Source organism: Felis catus, chromosome A3, assembly GCF_018350175.1.
Source record: "Felis catus isolate Fca126 chromosome A3, F.catus_Fca126_mat1.0, whole genome shotgun sequence".
Classification (NCBI taxonomy): domain Eukaryota; kingdom Metazoa; phylum Chordata; class Mammalia; order Carnivora; family Felidae; genus Felis; species Felis catus.
The window spans coordinates 36100968-36128179 of record NC_058370.1 but is presented as its reverse complement, the minus strand read 5'-3'; the positions used below and the strand labels follow the sequence as shown (position 1 = coordinate 36128179).

Here is a 27212-nt window from a genome sequence, read left to right as displayed (position 1 = left end):
TGCCAAGTAGAGTGTGTACATCACACCACAGCAACACACTGTCATCAAGAAAAACACACTTGACTGAGTTTTTACACACCATCATGCAGATTCCCTGTTTTAATTTTCCCCCCAATGCATGTACAGAACTAGCTATTCCAACTCTGCATGAAGGACATAATGGACTGGTGGTTGGCCAAGGGTGGTGGTCTTTTAGTTGCCTCTAGTGTGATTTGAATTAGATAATATATCGGTACTTCCAAACAGTCACTATACATCTAGTTGATGTACAAACCTTTGTCCACAGAGACAAAAAGTAAAAGAGGCATAGTGAAATGAATGCAGGAAAATAGAAGAGAGAACAAGCCATCTAGCACCAGAAAAGGAAATCCCTCTATGTCTTCTTCATGCACCAGCTACAGGCATGAGTAGAAAGTGAAGCATTCTCATTTAAGCCAAACTACTCCAGGAGTTGACCATTCTCGAAAAAGGCACTAGCAGGACAGTAATAGCCTTCATGAGGATTTGAAACGCAGGTTCAGTAGCTTCTTTGTCAGGCTGAGGGGTGGGCAGGGTGGGAGTGATTACAAACTCCTACTTCAGGCTATCCTGGGGCGTGACAGGGGAGAGTGGTCTGGAACTGGTGTGGTCTCCATGGGCCATATTTCACTGAGCTGCCTTGGAGATAAACTTAAAATCCAGGCATACCTGTTGTGCCCAATAGAAACATGTGCAGCATATTTTGGTGGGTGTGTTGGATTAAGGCAATCAAAGATGTTTTTAGGTTCTTTGCATAGTAGAAACCATATGCTTTTTCATCCAAAAAACAAGAGAGCTTCCTTTGGTCCCATGTTCACATTTTCCATTATAAGACAACAGAATTTAGCCCTCCCCCCCCCTTTTTTTTTTCATGCACTAGAGAATCACAGCCATCTATTAAAACTGGCTCTAATACTAATATTTGCAGATTGAGAACCAAGCAACACTGGAGATAAATTGGAAAATTGTACAAATGGAATTTCAGCAATTCCCACAATCTAGTGTATAACGCCACAGCCCTGAGCTGTCAGAATTTACTGTGCTAAAGAGCCATGGGCCCACTCAGTGGGACAGCATCCAAAAACTAATTTAATAGAGCTCAGAGTCTGGCTTTGTTTTTTTTCCAACTCCCCATCCCCTCCCTCCTCCCATTAAAAGAAGTTATATGGACCTTGTGATGTTTTCTGCTATGTAAAATATCTGGTATACCATCTTTGGCCAAGTCAAGGGGGTGGGAAAGTTTGCGTTTCTGAAAGAAGGCGAATCACTGCACCCACAATGCTGCACATAGACTCACATAACTGCCGTACATCTACCATAGTCCTTCGAAACATGCTGAGACAGGGCGAAGCCCTCAGAGAGTCCAGGGCACCACCAGCCACTGCATTGTGACACATGGTTTTTAAAGCATTATTTACACACAATAGGGAACACTTCAGTCAAGCTTTGAAGCTCAGTTAGGGTCTCTTGTGCAATAAGGAATTAGTGCCAACTACTATGTGGAATTCGTAGGGGCCATCGTTTCATCTGAACATTAGAATCCATACAGGGGTTGGGCCTGCCTCCACACTTTCTCCACACAGTTGAAGAATGGGGAAATTGTATCTGTTGGAATTCACCACAAAACAGGTGGAAATCTCACCTGGGGGGACAAGTGGCCACTGAAAAGGATATACAGGTAAATCTTGACTAACTGGAATGCATAGCAATGAGTCATCTTGGTGAATTAAATGCCTTCCTTAATTAACAGTGGGCCATGGAGGAAAATTTTGTTTCAGGGGTGATTGTTGAGTATCTGTTAGATTCTCAAGCTTTCTTGCTTTAGAGTTTTAGGGTAGTGAACATGACTGACTTTTTCCTTGGTTACAGTTTCTCCTGATGTGCCTGATGGCCTTTCTTCTGAAGATCAACTCTTATTGTTTGGTTCCCTTAGGTATGGAAGTTATAGGATGTAGACTGAGTGGCAGAATGCAAACTTCCCAGGTTGCCCTTCAAGGAAAACCATTTTAAGTCTCTGATGTGATTTCCACCCCCACTTTGCTCAATTGTCTCTTTTTACTAAAAGTGGACGGAAGCAAAAGTATCAATACATTTGAAGGTTCCAGTTAGCTAGATTCCAGTTAATCAGGCTTTACCGTAGATCATTCTTTTAAAACAGTTTTAAATTTATTTGTAAATTGAGCCCCTCCCCCTCCTAAATAGGAAGTGGGATATTTTAAAATCAGCCTCAAAGTTTAAAGGATATGAATGGTCATATAATCAGCTAGAAATAACATCAATTGCTGTTCTAAAAGCTAGGATCAGGAGAGCTTTTAGGAAAAAGGCTTCTGTTCAAAGGGAGGTGGGAGGAGTGAGGGAGATTGGGTACGGGTTTAATTTTCCAAATGCATGTTGGACAATCCACTCATGCATTTTTTTTTCACCACTAGTCAAATGAGACTATCTTCCAGAACCCTCATTTTCAGGTTCCTTCTGTTGCAAACCTTTATAACCACATGTCACATTTCTGCTACATTCCAAAAAAGCGTTGCAGAACCTGGAGGACAGTTGAATGTTTTGTGACGTCGTGCATGCAAAATCTACACATTTCAACATTTTAGGCAGTGTACAGGTAGATCTTCCAAGAGGAAGAATTTTGGAGGGATGGGTCCAATTTGAGTAAAGCTTGAGCACTTCTTGCTGAAGGGCTCATGGCCTCTGCAGTGGGTGCAGCTATGGCATCTATAGTCTAATCACTGGACAGATTTGGTAACTGGTAGGGGAATCTCTTTCATACTGTCTATCTTACGGATGCTTGCTTAGGCCAAATTACTGGCCTCTTTTTCTTCCAAAAAATCAAACCATGACATATGTGTTTCTCGACTTCCAAACTCACCCCCCAGTCTTTTCTAACTCTGCAATTTTGGCTTTTGGGGTTGGGGGAAAAGAAAATTCCCTGGGCGCCTCTTTCTTGAGGCTGGTCTCTGGCTCAAGGTACACTTTCTGGAAAATGTTGAAACGTTCATCAATAAAAGTTGCTGACAGTGAAGCTTTCACTGTAGTATGCCTGATTTTTAATGCATTAACAGTAACTCCTACTAATATCATCTATGCTATGAGATGAATACATTGGAGACGGTATTGATCTGTTCTGCATGCCACATGCTCATCCTGCCTCTGTGCTTGGCAGGAATGAGCTTGTCAAGGCTTGGAGATGGGCCTTGGGAAACCAAAGCTTCAGGCAGGCAGGCAGCACCTACTTGTTACAGGGACACACACAAAGCCCGCAGAATTTTCCTAGGTCCGTCAAATTCTTTTCTGCTTCTTTCATGTCCTTATTGATTTGGTCCATCCCTTCCTCAATGCGTTCCAGTTGTTCTGATTAAACACAAGTATTTTATCCCCACAGAATGAAGCAGATGGAAAAGGACAAAGAAAAAAAAGACAAAACTTCAGACATTCACTTTGACATTAAAAAAGAAAAAAATAAAAAGAAAGAAAGAAAGAAAACTGGACGCCACAGATTAGAGCTGGTACCCAGTACCTACTTGTTACAAGGACATATGAAAAGGCCACAGCATTTCCCTAAATCTTTTAAATTTTTCTCGGCCTCCTTCATGTCTTGGTTGATATGGTTCATGCCTTCTTCGACACGATCGAGTTGTTCTGGTTAGGACAAAGGGATGACAGTGTGGAATGAATTTTTTGGGGGTTTCCAACAGAACATGAGAAATGACTATGTGGAACGGAATTTGAAAGAGAAAGATATTACAATGCATGGTCCAAGAGGATGCATTGCTGTAGACTGGTGCTGCTGCCCTACACAGGCATAGGTGGAAGGAAACGAACAGAAATGATGCTCAAAATAGTTGTAATTCAGACACGATGGGATGGGGTAGGTAGGCCTGTTTGATTCTGAGTGTCCAGGAAAACAGCACAGCATATTCACTTACTCAGACACCAGTGAAACCCGAGAGAAAGAAAAACAGGGTGTTAGCTTATGTTTAGGCATTCAGATTTCATGCCACTAGAGAAGGTATCTGCTTCAATTTTAACTATCTCTATCTTTTGGCTTTAAGCATCCTCGATCAGGTACAGGTAGAAAACAGAATCAATCTTCTTTGGGGAAAATAATTACAGCGATAATTAGCAATGGGTATCGGATCTTTTTTCCCCTAGTAGTGGCTGTCTAGCCAAAGGTAGGCCATGGGCAGTTTTGGGTTTTGAATACTTAATCCATAGACACTGTTAAAAAAAAAAAAGTCAACATCAACAGAGTAATATGCCAAGTACCAGAACATTTAAATTCCTCTCTCATCCTGACTTACTTGCTATGCAAATTCTGGAAGGCATTTCACTTGATTTCCCAGTCTCTACAATGGGGGGCATGTTAGATCCCAAACCCAGGCAGACAGCAGGGAAAACAAATGCTTGGGGCTCTGGAGGAGGGGTGGCAGGCTGGAACATAGAGTCATCACTCCCAGCAAAGCCGACCCAAGTGTATCTGAGACATAGATCGATAGCCATAAAACCGGCTTGTGCTTCTGGGTTGCCAGGGTTACATTCACTAATCTGATTAATTTTTCAACAGTTGTCACCAAATTGAGTAAATTACATGTTCAGTAAAGGGGTTTTTAAAACAGCTTTTAAGACTGTTAAAGGGAAGGAACAATGCAATGCCTATCTAGTTACAAAACCTAATTACACTTCCATCCCTCTTTTCATCTAGATTTCCATGTACACACGCTTCTGGGAATAAAGCCTTGATTAGAATAAAACTGATAAATACATTTCCAGTCTAAGGGCATAAATAATCATTTAAAAACAATTTCACATTAAATTGTAGAGTGAAGATTATCATTCCAAAAAATGAAGATTAAGTTCCTTGCTGACCCAAACTGGGGAAACTGTCCATTTGGAAATCAAGAGCCCATTGTGTTCTCTCTTGTGGGACAAAGGATAGAATCTAGCTTATTTGGAATCTGCTACCTGTGCTATGCACCTCAAATGATGGATGAAGGCAAAATTTAGGTGTTTCTCCAGCGTTGGATAGCTGGAAGAAATAAGAGTGTTGTGCTGGTGAACTTTTGCTGAGTATGTATAGGTATAGTAATGTCTTTAAGAAAATCTTTAAAAAGACTTTAAAAAAAATTGATGACAACTCTTGACATCCTAGAAGATTCTGTACCTTTCTAAAGACTTTATTCTAGTTCCCGTTAAAGAATGTAATAAACTAGTCTGCAGATTAAAAAAAATAATAACTACTGAATGAGGGGATTGGGAGGGAGAGGCACAGCTCAACATTGTCAAAAGAAGAACCATGTTAAGTACAGACAGAAATCCCAATGGAATAATTGATAATAGCTTTCTGGAGTGCTGGGTTAGGATGGGATTGAAAAACATCTGGACTCAGAGGGAAAGCAAGCTGCATTCCACTAATACCAGCTGAAATACACGCAGATTATGGCATGGACATACATATTCCGGCATTTGTCCTTCCCAAGGAGTTTCTCTTGAGTTAATATTTTGGCTAAAAATACAACATTTCAGGAGCCCCACCCACCATAGCCCCAGGGATTAGGCAGTAATAAAAATAAAAGGCAATAAAATAAAAATGTGAATTGGTCCACAAGTGTTGTATATCTGAACCAGGAATTCAAAATAAAATATAAAAACAAACAGGCTGGTCCCAATTGGTATTCCTAAAAGCTGGGTTCTATCATGGGTTGACAGATTGTTAGGCAAAGGTCATAACGAAGAGAGGGATGCCAAAGCTCTTACGGAAGAGTTGATTCAGAAAACTATGTTATAGCTACCAATATTGGTTGAATTGATCATTTTACCGAATTGAGTCAAACCTTTAATTAAAAACATGTGGAACCATTTTGTCATAGGTATTCCAACTTTTCATTTTTAGAGTGTACTGTTATGTTTGTGGATGTTTGGCATATTGGGACTTCATACAATTTCAATGGATTTCTGTGAGGAATCTCTCAGCAAATCCTTGAAAGTAATCAATATCCTCATTCCATTCCAGGGTGGACAGTAGCATCCAACTGACTGATGCAATGTACTGTCCATTGTTGATTGTTCCTTACCTCCCTAAGCTTGCTTTTTGGTTGTTTTCTGTCTCTTCCTGGAGACCAGGAAGATAGTAACATTTTGGGTTAGGAGAAGTATTCCAGTAGATGATGCTACATGTTGGGGCAAGAGATAGTACTTTCTTTCGCCATGTTTGGATGACTGGTTACTTGTGATAGATCCACCAATGGCAGGATGCTCAGGGATCTAAGTTTAGAGACCTTTCCTACTAATCTTATTTAAGTAAGGCAACATGAGGCCCTTAGAATCCTCGACCTGGTTTAAAAACACACAGTAGAAGAATAGCAAGATGTCAATGCTACTGACCCAGTGTGCAAGCCTTCCTGAGTATATTCAGTTACCAGATGCTGCCTACATGATTTTCATTTTCCTTGGCATTGATGAACCTATGGAAATTCATTAAATAAGTTTAAATAGTCACGTGTGGCTAGTGGCTACCATAGTGCAGCTTTAGTCATTCATAACAGATATTGGTGTGTAGACTTTAGCAAGAGGAATGTTTTCTCAAATGCTACTTTGTACCTCCATGAACCTTTTAAGAAAGTCAGCAGTCATTCTGGGAGAGGCCTTACTTTGCTTTTACTCTGCCAGGCAAAGGTCAAAGATTTCCCTGTTTAGTTTGAAATTGATCCCATGGGATTGTCTCAAGAGCGGAGTCTTCAGCATTGAAACAAACACATAACCCAGCAAAGGCCAACAAAAGGAATAAGAGATACGGAGGTGAAAGGTTAAATCAGCCCACATTAGTGATGAGGTTGGTTTCATGGGGATTTCACTTGGAGACAAGTTTTCTAGAGAAATAAAAGTCCCAGGAATCAGTGCATTTCCAGGGCCATCTGTTGCTCAGTGCTCCTTGGTGTCTCCTGATACCTGGGTATAAAACAAGAATCCCATAAAGAATTGCCGAGTGCAAGCCTTTGGCTGGACAACCTGGAATCGTTCTTTAGAAGGATGTCTGTTTCTTGAAACTCCTGTGCAGCTGCAGGGTAGAAGCAATCAACATTTTTGGTGTTGAGGCATAGACAAAATTAGCAGAGCATAACTGGAGAGACATTTTAAAGCAGTTACTGATCTAAACAATTAAACACAGCATACACAGAATTAAAATGCATTTACCATGGCAGTGAAGATAGTTGTGAAGATATGTTCATCTGTCATTTTAAAAGGTCCTAATCACCTTATAGTATAAATGGAACGTGTGTACCACTAAAGACCAGGCAGAAGCCACTTGCTTTTGGAGGTTTTACAGTTGCATGTTTTTTTTTCTCAGTATCAATGTAATTACCATGCATCTGGTAAAACCGAAAGTATTCTAGAAAATATGTTTAACCAAAGAATTCAGCATTTACTGTGATGTGGCCACAAATGAAATGTTTGAGCTGAGAACATGAACTATCTTGGGGGGGGGGGAAATCTGTTATTCTGCTTTCTTTCTCAGAGAATAATATATAGGTGTTCCTGGGAATCATTTGTGCTTATGAATAATATATTTTTGTGTGGAGGTTTTGGCAAATTTCATTTCTAGATTTTCTTCATCAAAGTGCAATGAAATCTGCAACTCAAGTAAGCATGTTATTCGCTTTCTCTCTTTATTTAATTTTTTAATGTTAAGTAGGCTCTATGCCTAATGTGGGTCTTGAACTCACAACCCCAAGATCAAGAGTCTCACGCTCTACCTACTAAGCCATCCAGGCGCCCCACTTTCTCTTGATTCCACATTTGTATGTATTATTTTCCAAGTCTTCATGTCAATGCATTATAATATTGGGGGGGAAAAGCATCATCTTGAGCCTTTCTGAAAGCTTCCTTCCAATTATCATTCTCCCTTTTTTACTCCCTTCACATACAAATTACTAACAAAAACAGTTAATAAGATGGAACTCCTAATTATTTGGGTATATATGTATCAATTTAGCTCTGGAAATGAGGTACTGCTCTTCTACGTGGGCACCTGCTGTTTAATTTTTTTAAAAAATGATATGCTATGTCCTGAGTTTCAAAATCTGGCACATTGTTACACAGACCAAGCCAGCAAGTCTCACAATTATAACAACTTCATTTGGGGAGTTCTGAAGATTGCCACAGCTACTGTAATTCCTTCAAAATACAACTACTTCACTAGACTCCCTTACTTACATACACCTTTTGATACTTCGTATTTCAAAAATTGCAGGGAAGTGTTGGGCTTGATGTTAAATTGCTTTTAAAAGCTTTTTCTTTTTTTTTTTTTTTTAATTGCTTGGTATCTATTTATTGACAAAGTTCAATACAAACACATAATATAGAAACAAAAGCCTTTATATGACAGTCATGAAGATGTGCCCCTCAGAACTCTCTTCAAGAGGGAATTTGTAGTTAGTTCACATCTCTAGCTGATGCACCTATGGGATCCGCCAAAGCAATTGCATGGAGACCATGCTTCAAGCATCCCTGGGACGCTTCTAGCCTAGAGCTGAGCACAATGGAATCACTAAAGATGAGGTATTCCTGCCCATCACGGGGCTATCATTAGGTTATCTTAGCTACTGGGTTCCCCGTCAGCTTGGCTGACACTTTCTCAGAGCAGTATTGCAGTCTGAGACTCTTCCTCCCCAAACCTCCTCCCCTCCATTCCTCTTACAAGTGTCAGACCTGTGTCAATCTGACTGGCTGTCCCTGTCTACTCCTGCTCCTTGTCTCTTGACTCATCACAGGTGTCCATAATAGATCTCAAACACTTCTGATTCTTGGCATTTGCTTCCCAGAGGATCCCAAATGATACCTTCCACTAGTTCCTCCATGTCCCAGCCCTAACTCTTCAGAAGTTGGTAAAGATTTATCTCATTTAGTGTAATGATTGCAGAATATTTCTTTATGGCCAGATCATAATTAATTTGGTTGCTCTCCCCACTGATAGACATTTAGACCGTTTCCAGTTTTACACTATTATAGGTTAGGCATGTATATTTCTCTTCTTATAGCTGTCAATGTATATCTACAGCATACAATTCTACAAGTAGAATGTTTTGGTCAAAGATGCGTGCACTTCATAATTTAAAGGATCATGACATTACTCTTCAAAAATTTTTATCAGTCTACAGTGCCTATCTGTACATTGAGAATCTCTGTGTTATCAAAACACTCACAGCATTGGTGATTATCAATTTTAAAAATTTGTATCAGTCTGTTCTAAAGAGTGGCATCTCATTATTGTTGTTGGTTCAGGCATGGCTTCATACGTCTATTTATAAATTGACAATTTATTTATATCTTAAATCCATTTTACTTGTAGGTTTTGCCCTTTTCTTTGATGATATGCAGGTCTGTCTGTATTTTACGGAAATGCCTTAAGTCTGCTATCTGTATGGCTGTATGGCAATCCCCCCTCCTTTGAGGTTCATTTATTTCAGAAGTTGGCTTGTGGTGTCCCATGTTGTGAATACATTTTACGTTTTTATCTTTGACATTAAAAATTTTTTCTCATGATTCCTAAGAATTTTCTAATGTTTTCAAAAATATAAATAACAAGAAAAAAGTTCTCAAAAATTTGTTTGTTATGATAAGAATTCAGAATAGAATCAGGTAACTAATTTGTGACTAGCATTAAATAAAAATTGCCATATGACTAGATATATTGAGAAAAAAAAATATTACCCTTCTAGCTTCCACTTTAGAGTACAGAGATAATTTTCCTTGATACTCTGATTTTCATTGCTTCTAGCATTTCCATAATAATTTAAAAAACAATTTAAATATTTTAAGTGGTTCAATTTCCCACTTTCCAATAATCTCCCTCAGCTTCTATCCTGTTAAAGACAGCTTCTAGTTATTTAAGGAATCCTCATGATGACATGGAAATCAAAACTGCCAGACACTGAATTAGGATGGTCAGAAGAAATGGACAATGTGATATACTATTCTCTCATTCTATCTAGGGATTATTACAAGAAACTAAATTTATGGGGGAAACTGGGGATAAGGGGGAATCAGAGAATTATCAAACTGTCCAAAATACTACCATTAAAAGAAAATACAAACACATGAGTTTTGCCTTCAAAATTCTGTTATTCCAACATATATAACAGGGAGAGTAGTAACATTCAATCAGTCATGAAGGCCTCAATACTCCCATACATTTACCAGTGTTTTCAACAAAGAAAGGGAGAAAAGCAAGACGATGAAAACTCTAGAACCCTCATATTCCTACATGCGTATAACACGTGTCAAAAGGACCACCTGTGTATGCAAAAATAATTTTTTGAAAATGCACTTTATTCAGATGAGGAATTGTTCTTACTGAAGAAATCTCAACTTACCTCCTTGTTCATCCAACATAACCAAAGTCCTGATACCAGCATCTTTACTCTACATTCCAACAATGGTAGCAAAGTTGAAAAGCAGTTAGAGAGAGAAAAGAGAGAAACAGAAATCAGTAAGGGGACAATTAGCCCAAGAAATGGAAAATGAAGAAGGACCAAAGGAAAGAGAGGGAGGAAATAGGGCAAGAGTATTAAGGGCTGGGGAGGGATCAGAGGAAGGGGTCACCTATGGACTTGCTCTCTCAGTGATTCTTAGGATAGAAGAGGGGATGTAGCTCAGTCTCCATGGAGGTAGGGCTGGGGATGGGGCTTGGCATGGAACTGGAATACACAACTTAGTATTATACTGTGAAATACTTGGAAAATAAAAATGCCTTATAGTTTTTATAACACCATCCACGGAAAGCAAATCTTCCAAAATCTAGACTAAATCTTCTCTGGCATGATACATCAGGAAGTTTCCCTCAAGTGAATAGGGAAGGGATGACCAAGTGGAAAGTAAGAAACTCTGGGGCAAAATTTTTAGGTTAATCAAAAGAGATCATTGCTTCACAAAGGTTGAGAAATACAGGCCCAAACAGAACTCACTCTCCCATTTTCTCTCTACAGGGGAAAGTTCTGTGAGATTTAGAAAATGGATGGATGCATGGGAAATAAGGGCTCTTTATTCTGAAATCTAAAATTCTGCACAGTAAGAGAATGAGAAAATAATTCAGCCACAAGCTTTACTGCAGTTATTTTGTGCAGAAGTCTGTAAAAGGCACCCCTCACTTCACTCCTTATGATCTAAACAAATTGAATACCTGAACCATTTGGGGGATGGGAGTAGGAGTTGGTGGGTAGGGAAAAGGAACACAGATATTTGCATGGCCCAACCTTAAAAACCATCATTCCTGGGAATTCAAACTAGTTAAGGAAAGACCTTTGTTTCATAGGGTGATTGTTAATAAGTATAAAGTGGCATTGCTAATAGTTGGGATTAATTGGTTTTTTGAGGAATGCTCATGGTGGCCCCTAGAATAAGCTCAAAAGTAAGACATCTCTCATGGCCCCATTTATTTTCCAGGGATTTATTTTAAACCAAGAACTAAGAAAGAAAGACAAGTTAGTGGAGGTCAACAGAGGTAGTTTATTTACTAATTTATTATTTTTATTATTATTATTTTTTAATAGTATTTTAACAGCTCAGTTCCAATAGGACTTCTAAAAAATAGAACACTGAAAATGTTTTTTTGTGAATTTTATAAACTCACCATTTCAGAGAATGTGTAGTTAACTCTCCTAGACAGGAAAAGCCAAGTTACTCTTGAACATGTTTTGATAGGCTTTAGTTGTGAGGTTAGGGTATAGTCTGTAGAGCTTAGGATGACTTCAGGAGTCCTCAACAGCACAGATTCTGGAGCCAGACTCTGCCCTGAGATCCTGGTGATTTCATTTCCTAGCTGTGGGACCTTGGGTACATGTCTTAATTACTCTGTGCCTCATTTTCCTCATTTGTAATATAATAATAATAGTTAATACCTCATTGAGTTGTCATGGGAATTAAGTGAAATAGTACATCCCACATGCTAGACTGGTGATTGGCCTACAGTTAGCATGACAAAAGTGTATATAAAATAAATACCCTCAGCAAATGCGTCTATAAAAGGATATCTAGGCAAATGAAAAATATCATCATTACCAACTACCATCAGAAGCTTCCCGACCACTACCTCCCAAACCTTCAAGTGCATATGCATCCCTTGCATAGGAAACAGCTTGTTTAAATGTAGATCCTTAGGGTGCCTGGGTGGCTCAGTCGGTTAAGCATCCAACTTCGGCTCAGGTCATGATCTTGCGTTCGTGAGTTCAAGCCCTGTGTCGGGCTCTGTGCTGACAGCTCAGAGCCTGGAGCCTGCTTCAGATTCTGTGTCTCCTCCTCTCTCTGCCCCTCCCATGCTCATGCTCTGTCTCTCAATAATAAATAAATGTTAAGAAAATTTTTTTTAATGTAGATCCTTATTCAGTGGGACTGGGATAGAGCCTGAGAGTTTGCATTCTGAATGAGCTCTACCATCTAATGATACTGCTGGTGCCCAGACACATGCTGAACAGCAAGATTCCAGACCCCAAAACACATTTGTCTACACTAGCTGGTACTTTAACAATTTCTGTGCCCTTTTTCCTGCAAATTTTAGCCTTTGCTTAAGAGAAGAAATTGTAAAAAGCAGATGACCTTATTCAAGCATATGGATGTAACAAGGTAAGTACTGGTGAGGACAGAATCACCTCAGAGAGCATTTTCTCTTTACAGGACACAACTCAAAGCCATGCATGAAATCCCTGTTCCATTCTACTGGGGACACAGGATGAGAAGCAGCTAGTGACTTCAGTTTGGACAGTCCAGGTCTCATCTGTTCACACTCTCTGTTGTACTTTCTATGGAAGCCTGCAAGTATAACTTCACATTTGTTCAATTTGCTGCTAAATGTTTCAGTGCTGGAATGATTCACAGAACTAATCTGAAGGAGCAAGAGCTTGCTCCCATTTGGGTAAATAGAAGCTGCGGGTACCTAATCAGGGAGTCAGGAACACTGGGCTGCGCTCTTAGTTCAATCAGCAACTAGTCATGAGATTGTGGAAGAGTCACTTGATTTTTAGCATGTTTCCCCATGTTTAAGATAAGGGTAAAGATGCCAAAGAAGACTGGGTGGTTACTGGGTTGGTGTTCATTCACTCATTTGTTTATTCATTTGTTCATTCATTCATTCATTCATTCACTCATTCATTCATTCACTGATTATTTATTGAGCCTCCACTCTGTTCCAGGCACTAAGGTAAGGGCCAAGCATATGGCTTCTCAACTGCTTCACAGAGTTAGACACAGTTTGGTTAGGTGGACAGAGTTGGGATCTGGGAGTCGATAATTTCAAATTTTAGACTTATCTTTGTAGTTCTATTGTAAGAGTCACTTGTTCTGTGTCTCAGCTTCCCTAGGTGTCAGACAGGGAAAGAAACAGCTCCCTTACTGCCCAGAGTACTTATAAAGATTAAAATGAGCTCAGAAAGTAAAGGCTTCTAAAAGTTCAACTCTATGGGAGGCTGTATTTACAAAAAGCAATTAAGATAAAGGATTTAATTTGTATAGAATCTCAATCAGTTTAGAATGGGCTGCTGTGTTTGTTTTTTCAGATCCTTTTGCTTTTTGCAGAATTCTCAAAGGAAAAAGTAAATATGGTAGGGTTTGCTGGTGGAAGGGGAGTGCTGTGTGTTAAGAATTCACAGTCTGGGATCTGGGATTCACTAGACCTGGGTTTTAATTTCATGTGTACCATTTGTAGCTGGGTATCTCAAGCAAGTTACTTAACCACTGTGTACTTCAATTTCCTCCTTGGTAAGATGGAGATCAGAATACTAGTAAAAGGTGGCCACCTACAAGGGTTAAGTTAGATTATATATGTTTGATGATGATGGCTCTAGGTATAGTACCCTGCACATAGTAGGTTCTCAATAAATTTTAGAACTTACATTTGACTCCACTGTATTCCTGACAGTTTTTATCAAAATAACTGGATTATTCTTTGGGGATACTAGAAATGCAAGGGAGAAGGGCAGGGATGGGGATAATATTTCAGGAAAGGCAGAATATTACTTTTATTCTTAAGGAGTATTGTGTTTTAATAGCTAGGAATGAGAGAAGATGGTTCCATTTTTGTCTTAGCTCTATTCTTGGTTCCTGTTTGAGAGTGCTGGGAAAATTGTCTACCTAAAAACCAGGGAGTTGGAGATGTCAGGAATTTTTTTTCTTTCTTTTTCTTTCTCTATTTTTATTTTCCCTTTCTCGCAGATGAACTAAGACCATGTTTCTAGAACATTTTAAAGTCTTTCTTTTCTCATTCTGAGATGCTTTCCCCAAAGCCCAACACATCTGAACTAAAACCTGGACTGTCTAGGCACTATCTTAACTGTTAGAATTCCAAAAGACCCCATATCTACCTATAGGAAAACAACTGCCCTGCCTCAATTTTCCAGTTTTAGTAGAAAGTCTGGCATAACAAAGACATAGCTTTAGAATGCTTATTCCCTTCTCATTACCAGAGTGTCTTGAAAGATAAATTGGGATGAAAAGAAAAGATGCTTAAAACATCCATGCAAAAAACACCACACAGAGCCTCAGTAACTTTCACTCCAGGAAAGCTCTGTGTGGTGCTTCTGAATTGGCCTGCCCTAAAGCAGTGGGGCTTTCCTGGGGCTAGTTTTCATAGCTCAAGGCATTCATGTGTAGATTTCATTTCCAGCATTTATTGTCAGCAGAGTTAGCCTTTTCGCCCAGAACCAAATACTGTAGAGACATTCATGACTTTATTACCAGAATTAATTGTTCCCTCTTATGTGCTCCAAAGGCAGGTAAGGCCTTGAATTTGGAGAGTTATTTTCATACCTGGTTTCCTGCATGATACAAATTTATATCTTCCTTCAGACCTCCAAAGTTAGGAATTCCATACATGTTTGTTGAAGAACAGCCATCGGAAGAGCCAGTTTGCAACTCTAGGCTGGGAACCAAGTGTTATATGATTTCTAATCTTTTTACCTGTATATGGTATCTAGCTTTTCTGAACTTTCCCAATTGACTTATGTGTAACTTTACACTATCCTTGAAATGCCAATAATGGCTTCTATTAAAAAGTAAGATTCTACACCTGCCACTCTGTTACACCCTAAAGTCTATGGGGGATGGCACAAAGTCATATACTGAACTGAAAGTGGGGTTGTCTGCCTTAGGGAGACTTTACAAATTTAGTGACCTTTCCTGTCTTTGAGACTAAATTTCAATAAGAATTCAGCTCAATTCAAATTAGATAGCACTGATGCACTTTGGGATCATGGGGAAGATCCTGGTATTTCAGAGCTCGTATTTGCCAAATGATTTCTGCCCTTGATGAATATTTAATGCTGATTCTCTTTAAAGAAAATTTCTTTTTTGATTGAAAAGCAGACTATCATCTGAATAGCCATTGCCCTAGACATAAGGGGTGTTTGACCATCAATATAAAATAACCCAGGAGGAAGTAAGAGCAATCAGTCTACTCTAATAATGCCTTGCTCGTAATTTCCCGAGGATAGAAAGTCTAATAGCCTCCTCTCATTTATAGAGGTGGGACTAGCTTCTGTCTGTTTCACCCCTGGTGCTATAAGATGCAACTTCATGCTTGATCAAGAAATACCTTAAGAGAAACAAAAATGTATGATTTAAGTATCCTACTTTAATCCGTAGAGCTTTTGAGACTCTCCCTCTGTTAGAATAAATGAGAGCAGACACTTCTTTCTCAAGACTGACTGACACTACTTGCAAGTTAAGAAGAGGCAAAAAAATATTGGTTGGCCCAAAGACTCCAATGGGTGAGGGGCCAGTTCAAAGTGATGCATTTTAATGCATTTGCTCCACCATTTTCCCACATTCTAAGCAGTGTTTCAACTTGCATACGTGGGCAAATTGGTAACAGTTCTGGTACTTTAGAAATTTACTTGACACATGCATACACGTAAACAAAAACGAAAAACGAGCTTGGAGGCTATGGTTGAAGGTCATGAAGACATATAACATAATGATGTCAGCTGACATGTGGGTTCGCTTCATTTCAACATGAGAACTCACATGGGAATGTCACAAAAATGTGATTCATTTCTTCTCATGATGGGTTGAGGGACAATAAGCTAACTCTAGAAAGCCTCACCAGCACTCTTAGATTTAGAATATCTGCCTCCTTCTTGGGCCTCAAGTATTTCTGCATGAGTTGTGTTCCCAGGGTAGAGCAAAGACAATATTTCTCTTCCTTTAGAGATGGAAAGCTGCTTCATGTGATGCCGAGGGCTCCTTTGTTGGCCTGCCTTCCTATAGGGGCCAATTTATGCTACATTACAGGCTCAAATTCTCATTTCTCGTGATAACCGATTTCATTACGTGTACCTCTCACCCTTTCCTCAGTGTCCTGGGGCGCCCACGGCACTACCTTCTCCCCACTCCTCCTGTGGCAATTCACATGTAGCCAGTATTTCATTTCTGGGTAAGAAGCTGAAAGTGCAGAAATAAGGGAAGACATTGGCTTCTGTAGCGTGAGAGGCAGCTGAACTTCCTTTTAGCCTTATAAAATTGATCTTTCTTTCCTTTCATGTCATTGCATAAGCAATTTACAGTAGCATGAGGCAAATAGGCTCATTTAATCATTCTCCTTGAGAACACGGAAGATCTCGAAAAATGATAACCACACATGAATTGATAAGCAGTTTCAAAGCATAGCTAAAACAGCATTTCACTGAATAAAAACTATTAGGCTTGTTTTATTCAGTTAAGATAAATATAGCCCATCCCATTCTTTTTCCACTTCATCTCTCCCAATAGACAAGTTCAATTAATCCATTTATTCTTCCTGGTTGACTGCTGCTCTACCAAATTGGAAAGAGCAAGGTTTATTGTAAGTGCCCTTTTGATTCCATTATTGCTATCTGTCCTACTTTACCCATTTAAAAATAGTTTGGGATTCATTAACCATGCCTTGCAAATGGATGTTTAATCCAGAGTCAGGAACATAAAAGAGCTTCTATATGTGCGTTGTGGACTTGAAATTCCTTTTATCAAATAATTTTCCTATTATTTCATGAATTTTAGTGCCTGACTCTCAATATTACAATTTCTGAAAATGTTGTATCTATTGGGATATATATTTTTAAAAGTCATATATATATGTGGTTAAGTCAAAACAGAATGTCAAGATGAAATGTGACCTAGAGGCATCAAAGTCATTACAAGGGAAGTTTTTATGTAGATAATTCCTTATATTTGCTTAAAGTGATTCAATCTTATATGAAGATTTCTTGGGAGCATTTACTTGGAAATACCATCCATCTCTACTTCCCAGACTATAAAGGTAGCCAGGGCTGGGAGGGAGAGGGGATAGTTTAATGGCTGCCTGACATCTCCCTCATTAACGTGGCTTCCTGGTAGACTTCATTAGCTCTGGAATCAATGGGATCATGGCCTAGGAAAAGGCAGTAGGGTCTAGGAAAAGAATATGCCAGCAAAAGGAATTCATTATCTTGAAATTCGGCCACTCCTTACCTCTTCAACCAGTTGCAGCATACGACGGGTGCTTTCCAGTGACTGAGATTTAAAAAAAATGCATAAATATTATCAGTGCAGAATCCAGAGGTCTTGGAAAACCAGAACTATTCTCTTTACTTGAGAAACACAAAGGGTTACTATCACATATTCTTTTAAGTTTATAACTGAAACACATTTTCAATCTCTTTCCTATCAGTCTTTCTACATAATAAGATTCCCTAAAGCAATTACATTAAAGCTGATCTTCTAAAATCAAAACCATATGAAGCTGATCTTGATATCAAAGACAAAGTAATCTGGAAAAGATAATTTTGCATGTGCAGGATGCATGAAAAATTATCTCAAATACTCAGATGACTAATTTGGCCTCCCTGGACCAGGAATATTGAATTTTAAACACAAACATAATTTTTCATGAATTGAGATGAATCTAACATCAAGTTTCTCATAAAGCTCCTAGAAACACAATTGGAAGTTCTTATCAATACAAATTAAGCTGTCGCCTTAGGGTGAAAAAAAATCAAGCATGTTTGAAATAACTAGCCTATAGGAGACAGCTATAATAATTATCTTCATCCTTAGATAAGACAAAGTGAGACGGAAAATCTGAAGTCAGCACTGGTCCCTCGGGCACAGCGTTGTCGCTTTTTTCTCAGTTCTTTTGAAACTAACAACTAGACTCCAGCAACCAGGGTGATTTCTCAAGGCTTTGCTTTTAAGTGACAAACTTATTTTGGACAAGATTCTGCAGAAATGTGAAGAATGTTAACTTTCCTGGAAGAGCTGTCAGGAGGCTGCTTTTTGAAATAAATGGCTGTAAGCAGTGGTATGCTAGTAAATGCTAAACAAACAGCTCTCTGGAAAACATATATGAATATGTATATATGTATTTAAATTTACTATTTTTCTGATATAAGGGACGGAGAGCATTAAGTTTACAAATAATTCCATATAGCCAATTGATTCTCCCAGAAAGTTTCTGTTAAGGTTTGCAGAACTCTTGTGTCCAATGCTAAGCGTGCAAAGAACAAGTGTAGTTCTAACAGGAATGTTGGTTGATATTTTCATTTACATTAATGAATAAAAGGAATGTGAAACAATGAGGACATGTTGGAACTTCACTAGTTTGTCAATGATGCAGGTGACTTTACTGACGAGAACAAAAATTTTTGAATACTGGAAGACTTCCTCCATTTTTTTGTGTTAATTGAAGAATAATGGCTAGAGACAGGCAGACTTTTAAGGTTATTAATATATTTTCTCTACTTTCATAAGTCTAGACAAACAATAAAACAGTAAGTCAGCCCTGACTTGTAGTGCCTGCAGATTCCTGGGATATAAATACTCTTAATCTGTCTGATTTTTAACTATATCATGATGTCACTGAAGGTGAACTTGGGAAGATGTACAGTAACGTACCATTACATGGTATTCCTACACTATAGATACAACACAAGTCAAGAACTTTGAAATCATAGATAGAAGTAAAATACAGTAAAATAATTAGGATGTGATGAGTTTTGAGTATTTATTAATTTTGGTTTTAATATAATCTATTTAATTGTCAGTTTATATAATTCAATTTTAGTACCAGTTTGCAAAATTCTGGAAAATGTAATAATCACCTCTCAGAATTAGGCCAGCTCTAGCACACTGTAGGCTATAAGATATCCGAAGACATTGCTTTTTTTAGAAGATCTTGACTTCTCTAGATTTCTAGAAATTGGGAGTTTAGGGTAAGTCATTACTTGTACGTAGGTTTATCAAACCATTCCTGTCTGCAGAGGTATCAGGTATATTGAATATCAAAGTCATACCCCACTGTTTTTTAAATTGAAATGTTGGAAGACCTTTTCCACCTGAACCTGAATAAGTCAAACTACTCAGTTCCCCATCTTTTGTTCCTTTCCTGTGTCCCATCCCTCACCTCATCAGCCAGCTGGTCAGCCCTTCGCTGCATCTCCTCCAGTTCATTGCGCATGTCCGCGTCTTCAGCCATGGTAGTGGTGGTGGGGGGAGGTGGCTGGGTGCTTGGGCTGGGGGGTCAGTGATGGGTTTGGACACAAAACCTGAAAGAAACAGATATGAACATGTAAGGGTTTATATGAGCACATGTAGTATGTGCAAATAGGAGAAGATCTCAATAGCCCACACTCTTTCTCCATAACTCAGTCATCTTCTGAAAGGTGGAAGCCATACTCAGACCAAGATCAACAGAATTTTGCTGTTTCTCCAAAGGGTGCATTATGAATGTATACTTGCCAACTTTACAATGTAGACAGATACCTATGAAGATATCACATAACTATGAAGCATTCTTAAGACACAAATCACCCAAGATTTTGGAATGACAATATGGAGGGATGCTGTTCTGGGTTAGTATGCTTTTAACCTCATATTTATTTTTTATTTTTATTTTATTTTTAAGAGCTTTATTGAGGTATAACTGACATACAATAAACCCCACATACTTGAAGTATATAATTTGAAAAGTTTTGACATATGTATACACCCAGGAAACCACGACCACAATTAAGAAAATATATCCATCACCCCCCAAAATTTGGTCATGCTCTTTGTAATCCTACCTACACATTCAATCTCACCTTACCCCAGGGCTGAGACACTGCTTATTTGCTTTCTGTTACTATAAATCAGTTTGCAATTCCTAGAATTTTATATAAACGAATGATACTGTATATGTCATTTTTCCCTCATTTCTTTCACTTAGCATAATTATTTTGAGATTATGTTGTAGCATGTATTAACAGTTTGTTACTTTTTGATGTTGAGTAGTATTCCATTGCATTTAGAAGCATTTAGAATATAGGGCTAAGGGGAGGCTACCTGAAGATGTGTTACTTTGGCATACAGATTATTTCCAGCTGAAAACAATCAAGGCCCAAAAGACTCAGGAAGAAATTTGACTCTCTCCCTAACTGCCTACAAGAATTTAGATAGAGGACCTCCTCCTGGAAAGGAGTTATCACCATAGATAACTACAGTATAACAAGAACTAGGGGTGGTAGACCAAGAAGGATTTAGCGAAGTCTGATTGTTAAAATTCCTCCCTATGCCATTTGTTTCTGTATGGCCCAGCAAACATTTACTCTTTTTTTTTTTTTTTAATCTTCCTGCAAATTTCCCCCTTTCCTTTTTTTTTTAAAGATTTTTTTTTTCAACGTTTATTTATTTTTGGGACAGAGAGAGACAGAGCATGAACGGGGGAGGGGCAGAGAGAGAGGGAGACACAGAATCGGAAACAGGCTCCAGGCTCTGAGCCATCAGCCCAGAGCCTGACGCGGGGCTCGAACTCACGGACCGTGAGATTGTGACCTGGCTGAAGTCGGACGCTTAACCGACTGTGCCACCCAGGCGCCCCTCCCTTTCCTTTTAAGTCCCAGATCCCTATGCCCTTCTCCTTAGTTCAGGGTGACATATATACCTCATTTTGACTGACTGTCTTTGGAACTCATGTCTACATGGATTCCCCATACATACATAATTAAATTTTATTTTCTCCTGTGAATCGGTCTCAAATCCATTTAATTCTTAGGCCAGCTAAAGGAATCCTGAATGACAGATAATTTTTTCCTCCTCCAGCAAGGAGCTACAGGCAGAAAATCTTTAGTCTCTTGCAGTTGTTATCCGAGTTTGCCAAGAAGGCTTATTAACTATGCAGAACTATTTTTCCAAAAAGGGTTGGATCCTTATCCCTGAAATGTGACCAGCCCATTTTATGGTTACACTCTTGAAATCCCATATGATGCAAATTACAGGTAGTCACACTGAGTTCCCTCCAGAGCCAACCAGCACCCTCTCCCTCTTCCTTTTTCCCTTCTTTCTTTATCCTGTCTTTCCTTCTTTTTCAAATACTTACTGAGTACCTATAATATGCCAGGGCAGTGTTAGGTACTAAAGATATTGATGAACGAGACAGGTAAATTCATTGCTATCACAGAGCAACAGCCTAATTAGAAAGATGGGAGTAAAATAAGGAAATTAAATTAGTGTGAAACTGATTATTTTTGGGGACATACCATGGGTGCCCATGGGTCATAGCAGGTTTCCCTGAGGAAGTCATGTCCCCAGCAAAGGCCATCAGAGGTAATGGGATAAAGAGCCTAAGGAAGGGTTCAAGAGGATAAATATTTGATATGATAAAACCTTCTCTGTGAGTAGTGAAATTATAGAAGGCATGGGCTCTTGTTTTGTGGCTGAGATGGCTAAGTGTGCACTGGAATTTTTCCTCCCTCTTCCATTGTAGAGTGTTGTTTTAGGGAAACAGCTGCCCAGTTGGGAATTACATTTCCAGTTCCTATTGCAAGGAGGTGGTGCCATGTGGCTAGAGGTGGTTTATGAGTTACAGTGGAAATGATGTGCATCCCTGCCAGGCTAAGGCAATTCAGAAACAGGCATTCCTGGGGTGCCTCAGTGGCTAAGTTGGTTAAGCATCCAACTCTTGGTTTCGGCTCAGGTCGTGATTTCACAGTTTGTGAGTTTGAGCCCCTCATTGGGCTCAGCACTGACAGGGCAAGCCTGCTTGGGATTCTCTGTCTCCCTCTCTCTGTCCTCCCCCTGCTTGCTCTCTTTTTCTGTCTCAAAAATAAATAAATAAACTTAAAAAAAAAAAAAACAGGCATTCCTCCTATGTCCTCTCTTTCCCTCTCTGCCAAGAAAGAAAGAAAGAAAGAAAAGAAAAGAAAAAAAAAGAAAAGAAAAAACAGGACCCTAGAGGATGGCCAGGCTATGAGACAGCAAGAATTTGGACCCGTAGAATCCCTGCATGGAGGAAAGTTGACAGTTAACCACCAAGACCTGAACCTTCATATGAAATGACAGTGTACTTCGATTGTGCTACACTATTGAAAATGTAAGGATTTTGTTTTGTTATAGCAGCTGATGTTACACTAACTAATGAAGGCCTAAAGAGACTTTAAATGGAATAAAAATATTGTATAGGAGCATGATTTCCTAACTGAAAAACACATCTGGGTTTTTTCTTCTATTAAAAACTGAAGATGGGAAAGGAATTTAGATTTAGGGCCTTGAAGCTATGTTTAAGTATTATAGTAATTATTATTGTTATTATTATTTGTACGAGAAGCATTTTTTTTTGGCAAAAGTAGAACAAAAACTCTTCATCAACATAATCAGGTTCACAGAGGCAGGCCCTCAATGACCCCATCTCCTAGGCTCACTGCTATACTGTTTTCTCAACAGCTAAAGTGGATTCCTCTGGGATCTTAATTTAGTACATATTATTTTAGACTCTGCCACATGTATTACTTTTGTGAAGTAACTCAGACTATTCAAGATTCCTGATAGGAGGAGTCTTAAAGTGAATCTTCTTTGTAAATAATAGATTTCACTGTTCTTTTGTAGCCCGTGGTTCTTGGGTAAAGCATCAAGTGTGGAATCACAGTAAAACATAAGGAAAAAAGCTTCAGGGCTACATTTTACTTACCAGCGTTTTAAAAAAAGGTAGTAAGCTTATGTTAGGTTGGTTCTATGGGCAGCCATTTAAAATTTCAACAGGGTATCATACCATAAGACTGCTAATTTTTTTTTTAATTAAAAAAAATTTTTTTTTACATTTATTTATTTTTGAGAAACAGAGTGAAACAAAGCGTGAGCGGGGCAGGGGCAGAGAAAGTAGGAGACACAGAATCTGAAGCAGGCTCCAGGCTCTGAGCAAGCGGTCAGCACAGAGCCTGATGCGGGGCTCGAACCCACGAACTGTGAGATCATGACCTGAGCCGAAGTCGGACGCTCAACCGACTGAGCCACCCAGGGGCCCCCTAATTTTTTTTTTAATGTTTATTTATTTTGAGAGAGGGAGAGAAAGTGCAAGCAGGGGAAGGGCAGAGAGAGAGGGAGAGAGAATCCCAAGCAGCAAGCCCAACATGAGTCTCGATCCCATGAACTGTGAGATCATGACCTGAGCCAAAATCAAGAGTCGGAGGCTTAAGTGACTGAGCCACTCAGGTGCCCCGAGCCTGTTAATTTTTGAACACCAATTCTGGTCACCAGAATATGTACTCATGATATGATATAGAGCTTTAAATGCTTTGTGTTTTACTTAAACATGGGTCTCCACTTTAGAAATTACGGATCTAGCAAACACAAACTGGAAAGGAATTTACACTAAACCACTTCTGAACCTTGAAACAAGCAGAAACAAGATTCCATGTTCTTCTGAGTGACGGGGATCTACCCTCTAGAGTAACATGGTGCATCAGTGGAAATGTTGAGTAGACTGCGGGCCGTAGCCTAGTGTAGTAGCCAAGAACTTAGATAGACTGTTGGCTCTGATACTCGGTTGCTGGGTGACTCTGGGCAAATCTATCACTGTCTCTGAGCCTCAGTTTTTTCAACAGGGCACATGATACCAGTTTCATAGGCTTTTTGAGAGGAATATATTATAGAAAGTTTTGATCAACATTGTTTGTAAGGACGTGGGGGCTTAATATTCAGAAAGCCTCACTCATTCAGGATAAGCCTGTACCCTTTGCTAAGAGTGGAACAATTCTAATGTGTGTTAATCAGCTTTCCTTTAAAACGGCTGGGCAGGAGGCATGTTGCTGGGGCGCCAAGCACCTGCAGACACTGAAACCAGGGAAACCAGCAAAGTGCCGGAGCCTCCAGTCTCAAAGCAGCACCTCTCAGGATTGCCACATGGGCCCAGCTCTCCATCTTTGTATTTTGCTGTTGGGCTCCTCGGGGAAACATCTTGCTTCAGTCCAAGCAAGCAACTGACTTTTCCTCCTAATAGGTTAGTTTATTAGAAGGCTGGTCCCGTGCTTTCTGACGTGTAGTACTATTGCTAGTTCTCTCTTCCAGGTTTATTTGCTCGTGATGCTCTCTTAGGCGCCCTGTCTCTGTCTCTCTCATACACACACGCATTCATGTCTCGTGGGTTTCCTTGGCAATCTCCTCTCAAGTTGCTATTCTCAACACCTGAAAAACAGCTGTAGGGTCCCCTGGCACCAAGCTGACGGCAGCCGATAAGGACCTGGCTGACGGACAGTTGGGGTGAAGGCAGAGAAGCCATGTGGTGGATACCTTTGTTTTTGTCACTTCTACGGTCTCCCCAGGAACTCCCACACCTTAGTCCTGCCCTAACATGTGGGGGATGCCTGTGATTTGGGAGGAGGGCTAATGAATCTGACAGATCTCAAATGCACAGCATTTCCAAGCTGAAAGAGCAATGTCCACTCTCCTAATAAGAAGAGAGGGAGAGTAGGCATGAAGAACACCTCCAAACCCTCTGTTGGGGTATTTAATGCTAGTGTTTGATAAATTCTCCCCACAAACCACAAACCCAAGCATATTAACCTTCTAGGAGATAGCACCTGAAGAGGCATACAGACACTGATGAACAGCAATTTCACCAGCTGAAAGGATGTTAACAGTGAAATGGCATTTATTATCTAGGCGGCATGGAACATTTCATCATGTTAGCACATTGGACCTCCCTCCTGTGTGTTGCTGGAGCTAGTAGTGTGGTCCCAGCCAGCAAAGCCCGCTTAGTTAAGTGAAGAAATTAGAAGCAGAGCCACTCAAAACTGTTCCCCGGGGCTCTGATGTAAGATAATCTCCCATGCTATTAAGGGTCTAACAGTATCCTATTAATTATCTCAAATCACCAGTGTTTGGTAAAGGGTCTGGCCCCTAGTAGGTGTTCAATTCATGTTAATTGATTTGTTGAGTGAAAGACAGAATGAGCTGTTCTGATACTCTCCAGGTGGCATTTAATGTCCCTAAATCAGCAGTTTTCCAGGTGTGGTGTCTAGGGCAGTGCTTCTAAAACTGCAATGAGCATCAGAATCACCGGAAACCTTGTTAAAACAGAGTGCTAGATCCCACTCTCAGAGATTCTGAGTCAGTTGATCTGAGATGGGTGTCCCAGGTTCTGCATTTCCAATAAGCCTCAGGCAATGCTGCTGCCATAGGCCCAGACGGCACTTTTGCTGAGCTCTGATATACAGAACCGTCTCCTGGAATGTTAGTAAGAGCCACCAGCTGCATGGGAAGCGAGGCGGCTCCACAATTACCCAGACGGGGAAAACAGTAGGCTCAGCCAGGGGCTTCAGGGAATTACAGCCAAATCCAGTTCAATGCCCATTTTTGTGTTGGCTCGATGCAAAGGATGGTTTTATATTTTAAATGGTTAAATAGACTCAAAGAAGAAGCAGACTTTGCACATGTAAAAATACATGAAATTCAAGTTTCAGGGTGTGTAAATAAAGTATTACTGTCACACTCCTCGCCCACTGGCTTCCTTATCATCAATGGTCCTTTCAGGCCACAATGGCAGAGTTGTGTGGTTGCAAGAGACACCACGGCCCTCAACGCCAAAAATATTTACCCTCTGGTCCTATACAGAAAGCAATTACTGATCCCTGGGCTAAATCAAGTCAAACAAAATCCTTAAAGCATTCCTTATCCATCTCCCATACCCGCAGGGCACTGTACATTTCCTGTAGACAGACACAGTGTGGGGTGTTTTCTTCTATCTATATTTGTCTGAAAAAGTCCCTCCTCATGGAGCTTCCTGTGTCATTTTTTCATTTAAAAAAGAACACGAATTCGCTTTTGACTGACAATTTGTATAGGGTTTTAGGACTATAAACTATGGATTTAATCCATGTCAATCATCACAAGGTTCTGGGAAGCCTGCACAGCTCTCACAAAGATTCCTAATTTCCATGCCCAGCTGCCAGCCAAGGTTCTCCAGCCCCAGGGGCAGCACTGGACTGCACTAGAGACAGAAACACCTGAGAGGCCGTGGCTGTCACGGTATGTGGTACAAAGTAGGCAGGCTGAAGCTATAACTTGATGTCAAGTATAATTTGCAAAGCCCTTCATTTTCCAATGCTGCAAGTCTATTTGAGACTCACATTACACATGGGGCAAATAAAATACAGAGACAACCCTTTCTTCCCTGTCAAGGGGCTTATTTATTTTCATGCATTAGGCTAACACTGTTCTCTCGATGCAGAGTCTGGATTCAAACATGGTTAGGACCCAGGAAAAGAGGTGAGCATGGAAATATGAGATGTCTGTTTTTAATAGGCAAGGTCAACAGTGACATGGATAGCTATTATGCTGGGGACACTGGCCATTAGTTCGAGTGCCATCAGGCAGGAACATTTTGGGAAAGATGTAAGGGGAGTGTGCCCTGAGCTAACACCTATTTCTCTTCATGGCTTATTTTTTAATAATAAGACAAACCAGCAAACCCATATACATCAACATCTATCGGCTGAATTATCACAGAGCTGCACCCTACAACTTGGTGTCTTCTCGCACTGCTAATCCATTTGAACAAGGCCTCTTTGGGGTATTCTCTCTCTCCTCCTGCAGAACCTGCCTGCTTTCTGGTGGAGATACACTTTAAAATTCAGCAAAAGTTTATTGAAGAGGGGCGTGTGGGTGGCTCAGTCGGTTAAGTGTCTGACTTCGGCTCAGGTCATGATCTCATGGTTTGTGACTTCGAGCCCCGCGTCAGACTCTGTGCTAACAGCTCAGAACCTAGAGCCTGCTTCAGGTTCGGTGTCTCCCTCTCTCTCTGCCCTTCACCGCTCATGCTCTGTCTCTCTCTCTCAAAAATAAAATAAACATTAAAAAAAAAGTTTATTGAAGATTCACTATGTTCAACTGTGCCCAAAGAAGAATAAAGGGACTTTATAAACCAAGTTGGACAACTCTCC

General features: G+C 39.8%; 1 protein-coding gene and 1 long non-coding RNA gene across 3 annotated transcripts in view; one reads left to right on the top strand and one right to left on the bottom strand.

Moving 5' to 3' along the window:
• SNAP25 (synaptosome associated protein 25) overlaps window positions 1-19563 on the bottom strand; it is a 30272-nt gene extending 10709 nt beyond the window's left edge. Inside the window, exons 1-4 of one of the 2 annotated variants that reach the window (XM_003983781.5) lie at window positions 19424-19563; window positions 17494-17535; window positions 10395-10443; window positions 3546-3663 (exon numbers count right to left, since the gene is read on the bottom strand). In XM_003983781.5, the coding sequence (XP_003983830.1) occupies window positions 3546-3663; window positions 10395-10443; window positions 17494-17535; window positions 19424-19495 (281 nt within the window). In that variant the 5' untranslated portion in view covers window positions 19496-19563. Of the gene's footprint in view, window positions 1-3257; window positions 3376-3545; window positions 3664-10394; window positions 10444-17493; window positions 17536-19423 lie in introns of both variants that reach the window. The other variant, XM_003983780.5, reaches the window with a different exon arrangement.
• LOC111559788 lies at window positions 1469-12853 on the top strand. The gene is made up of 2 exons (XR_002741043.2): window positions 1469-1696; window positions 12691-12853. It is a non-coding gene; the product is annotated as an uncharacterized LOC111559788 (long non-coding RNA).
• Window positions 19564-27212: the final 7649 nt, after the last annotated feature.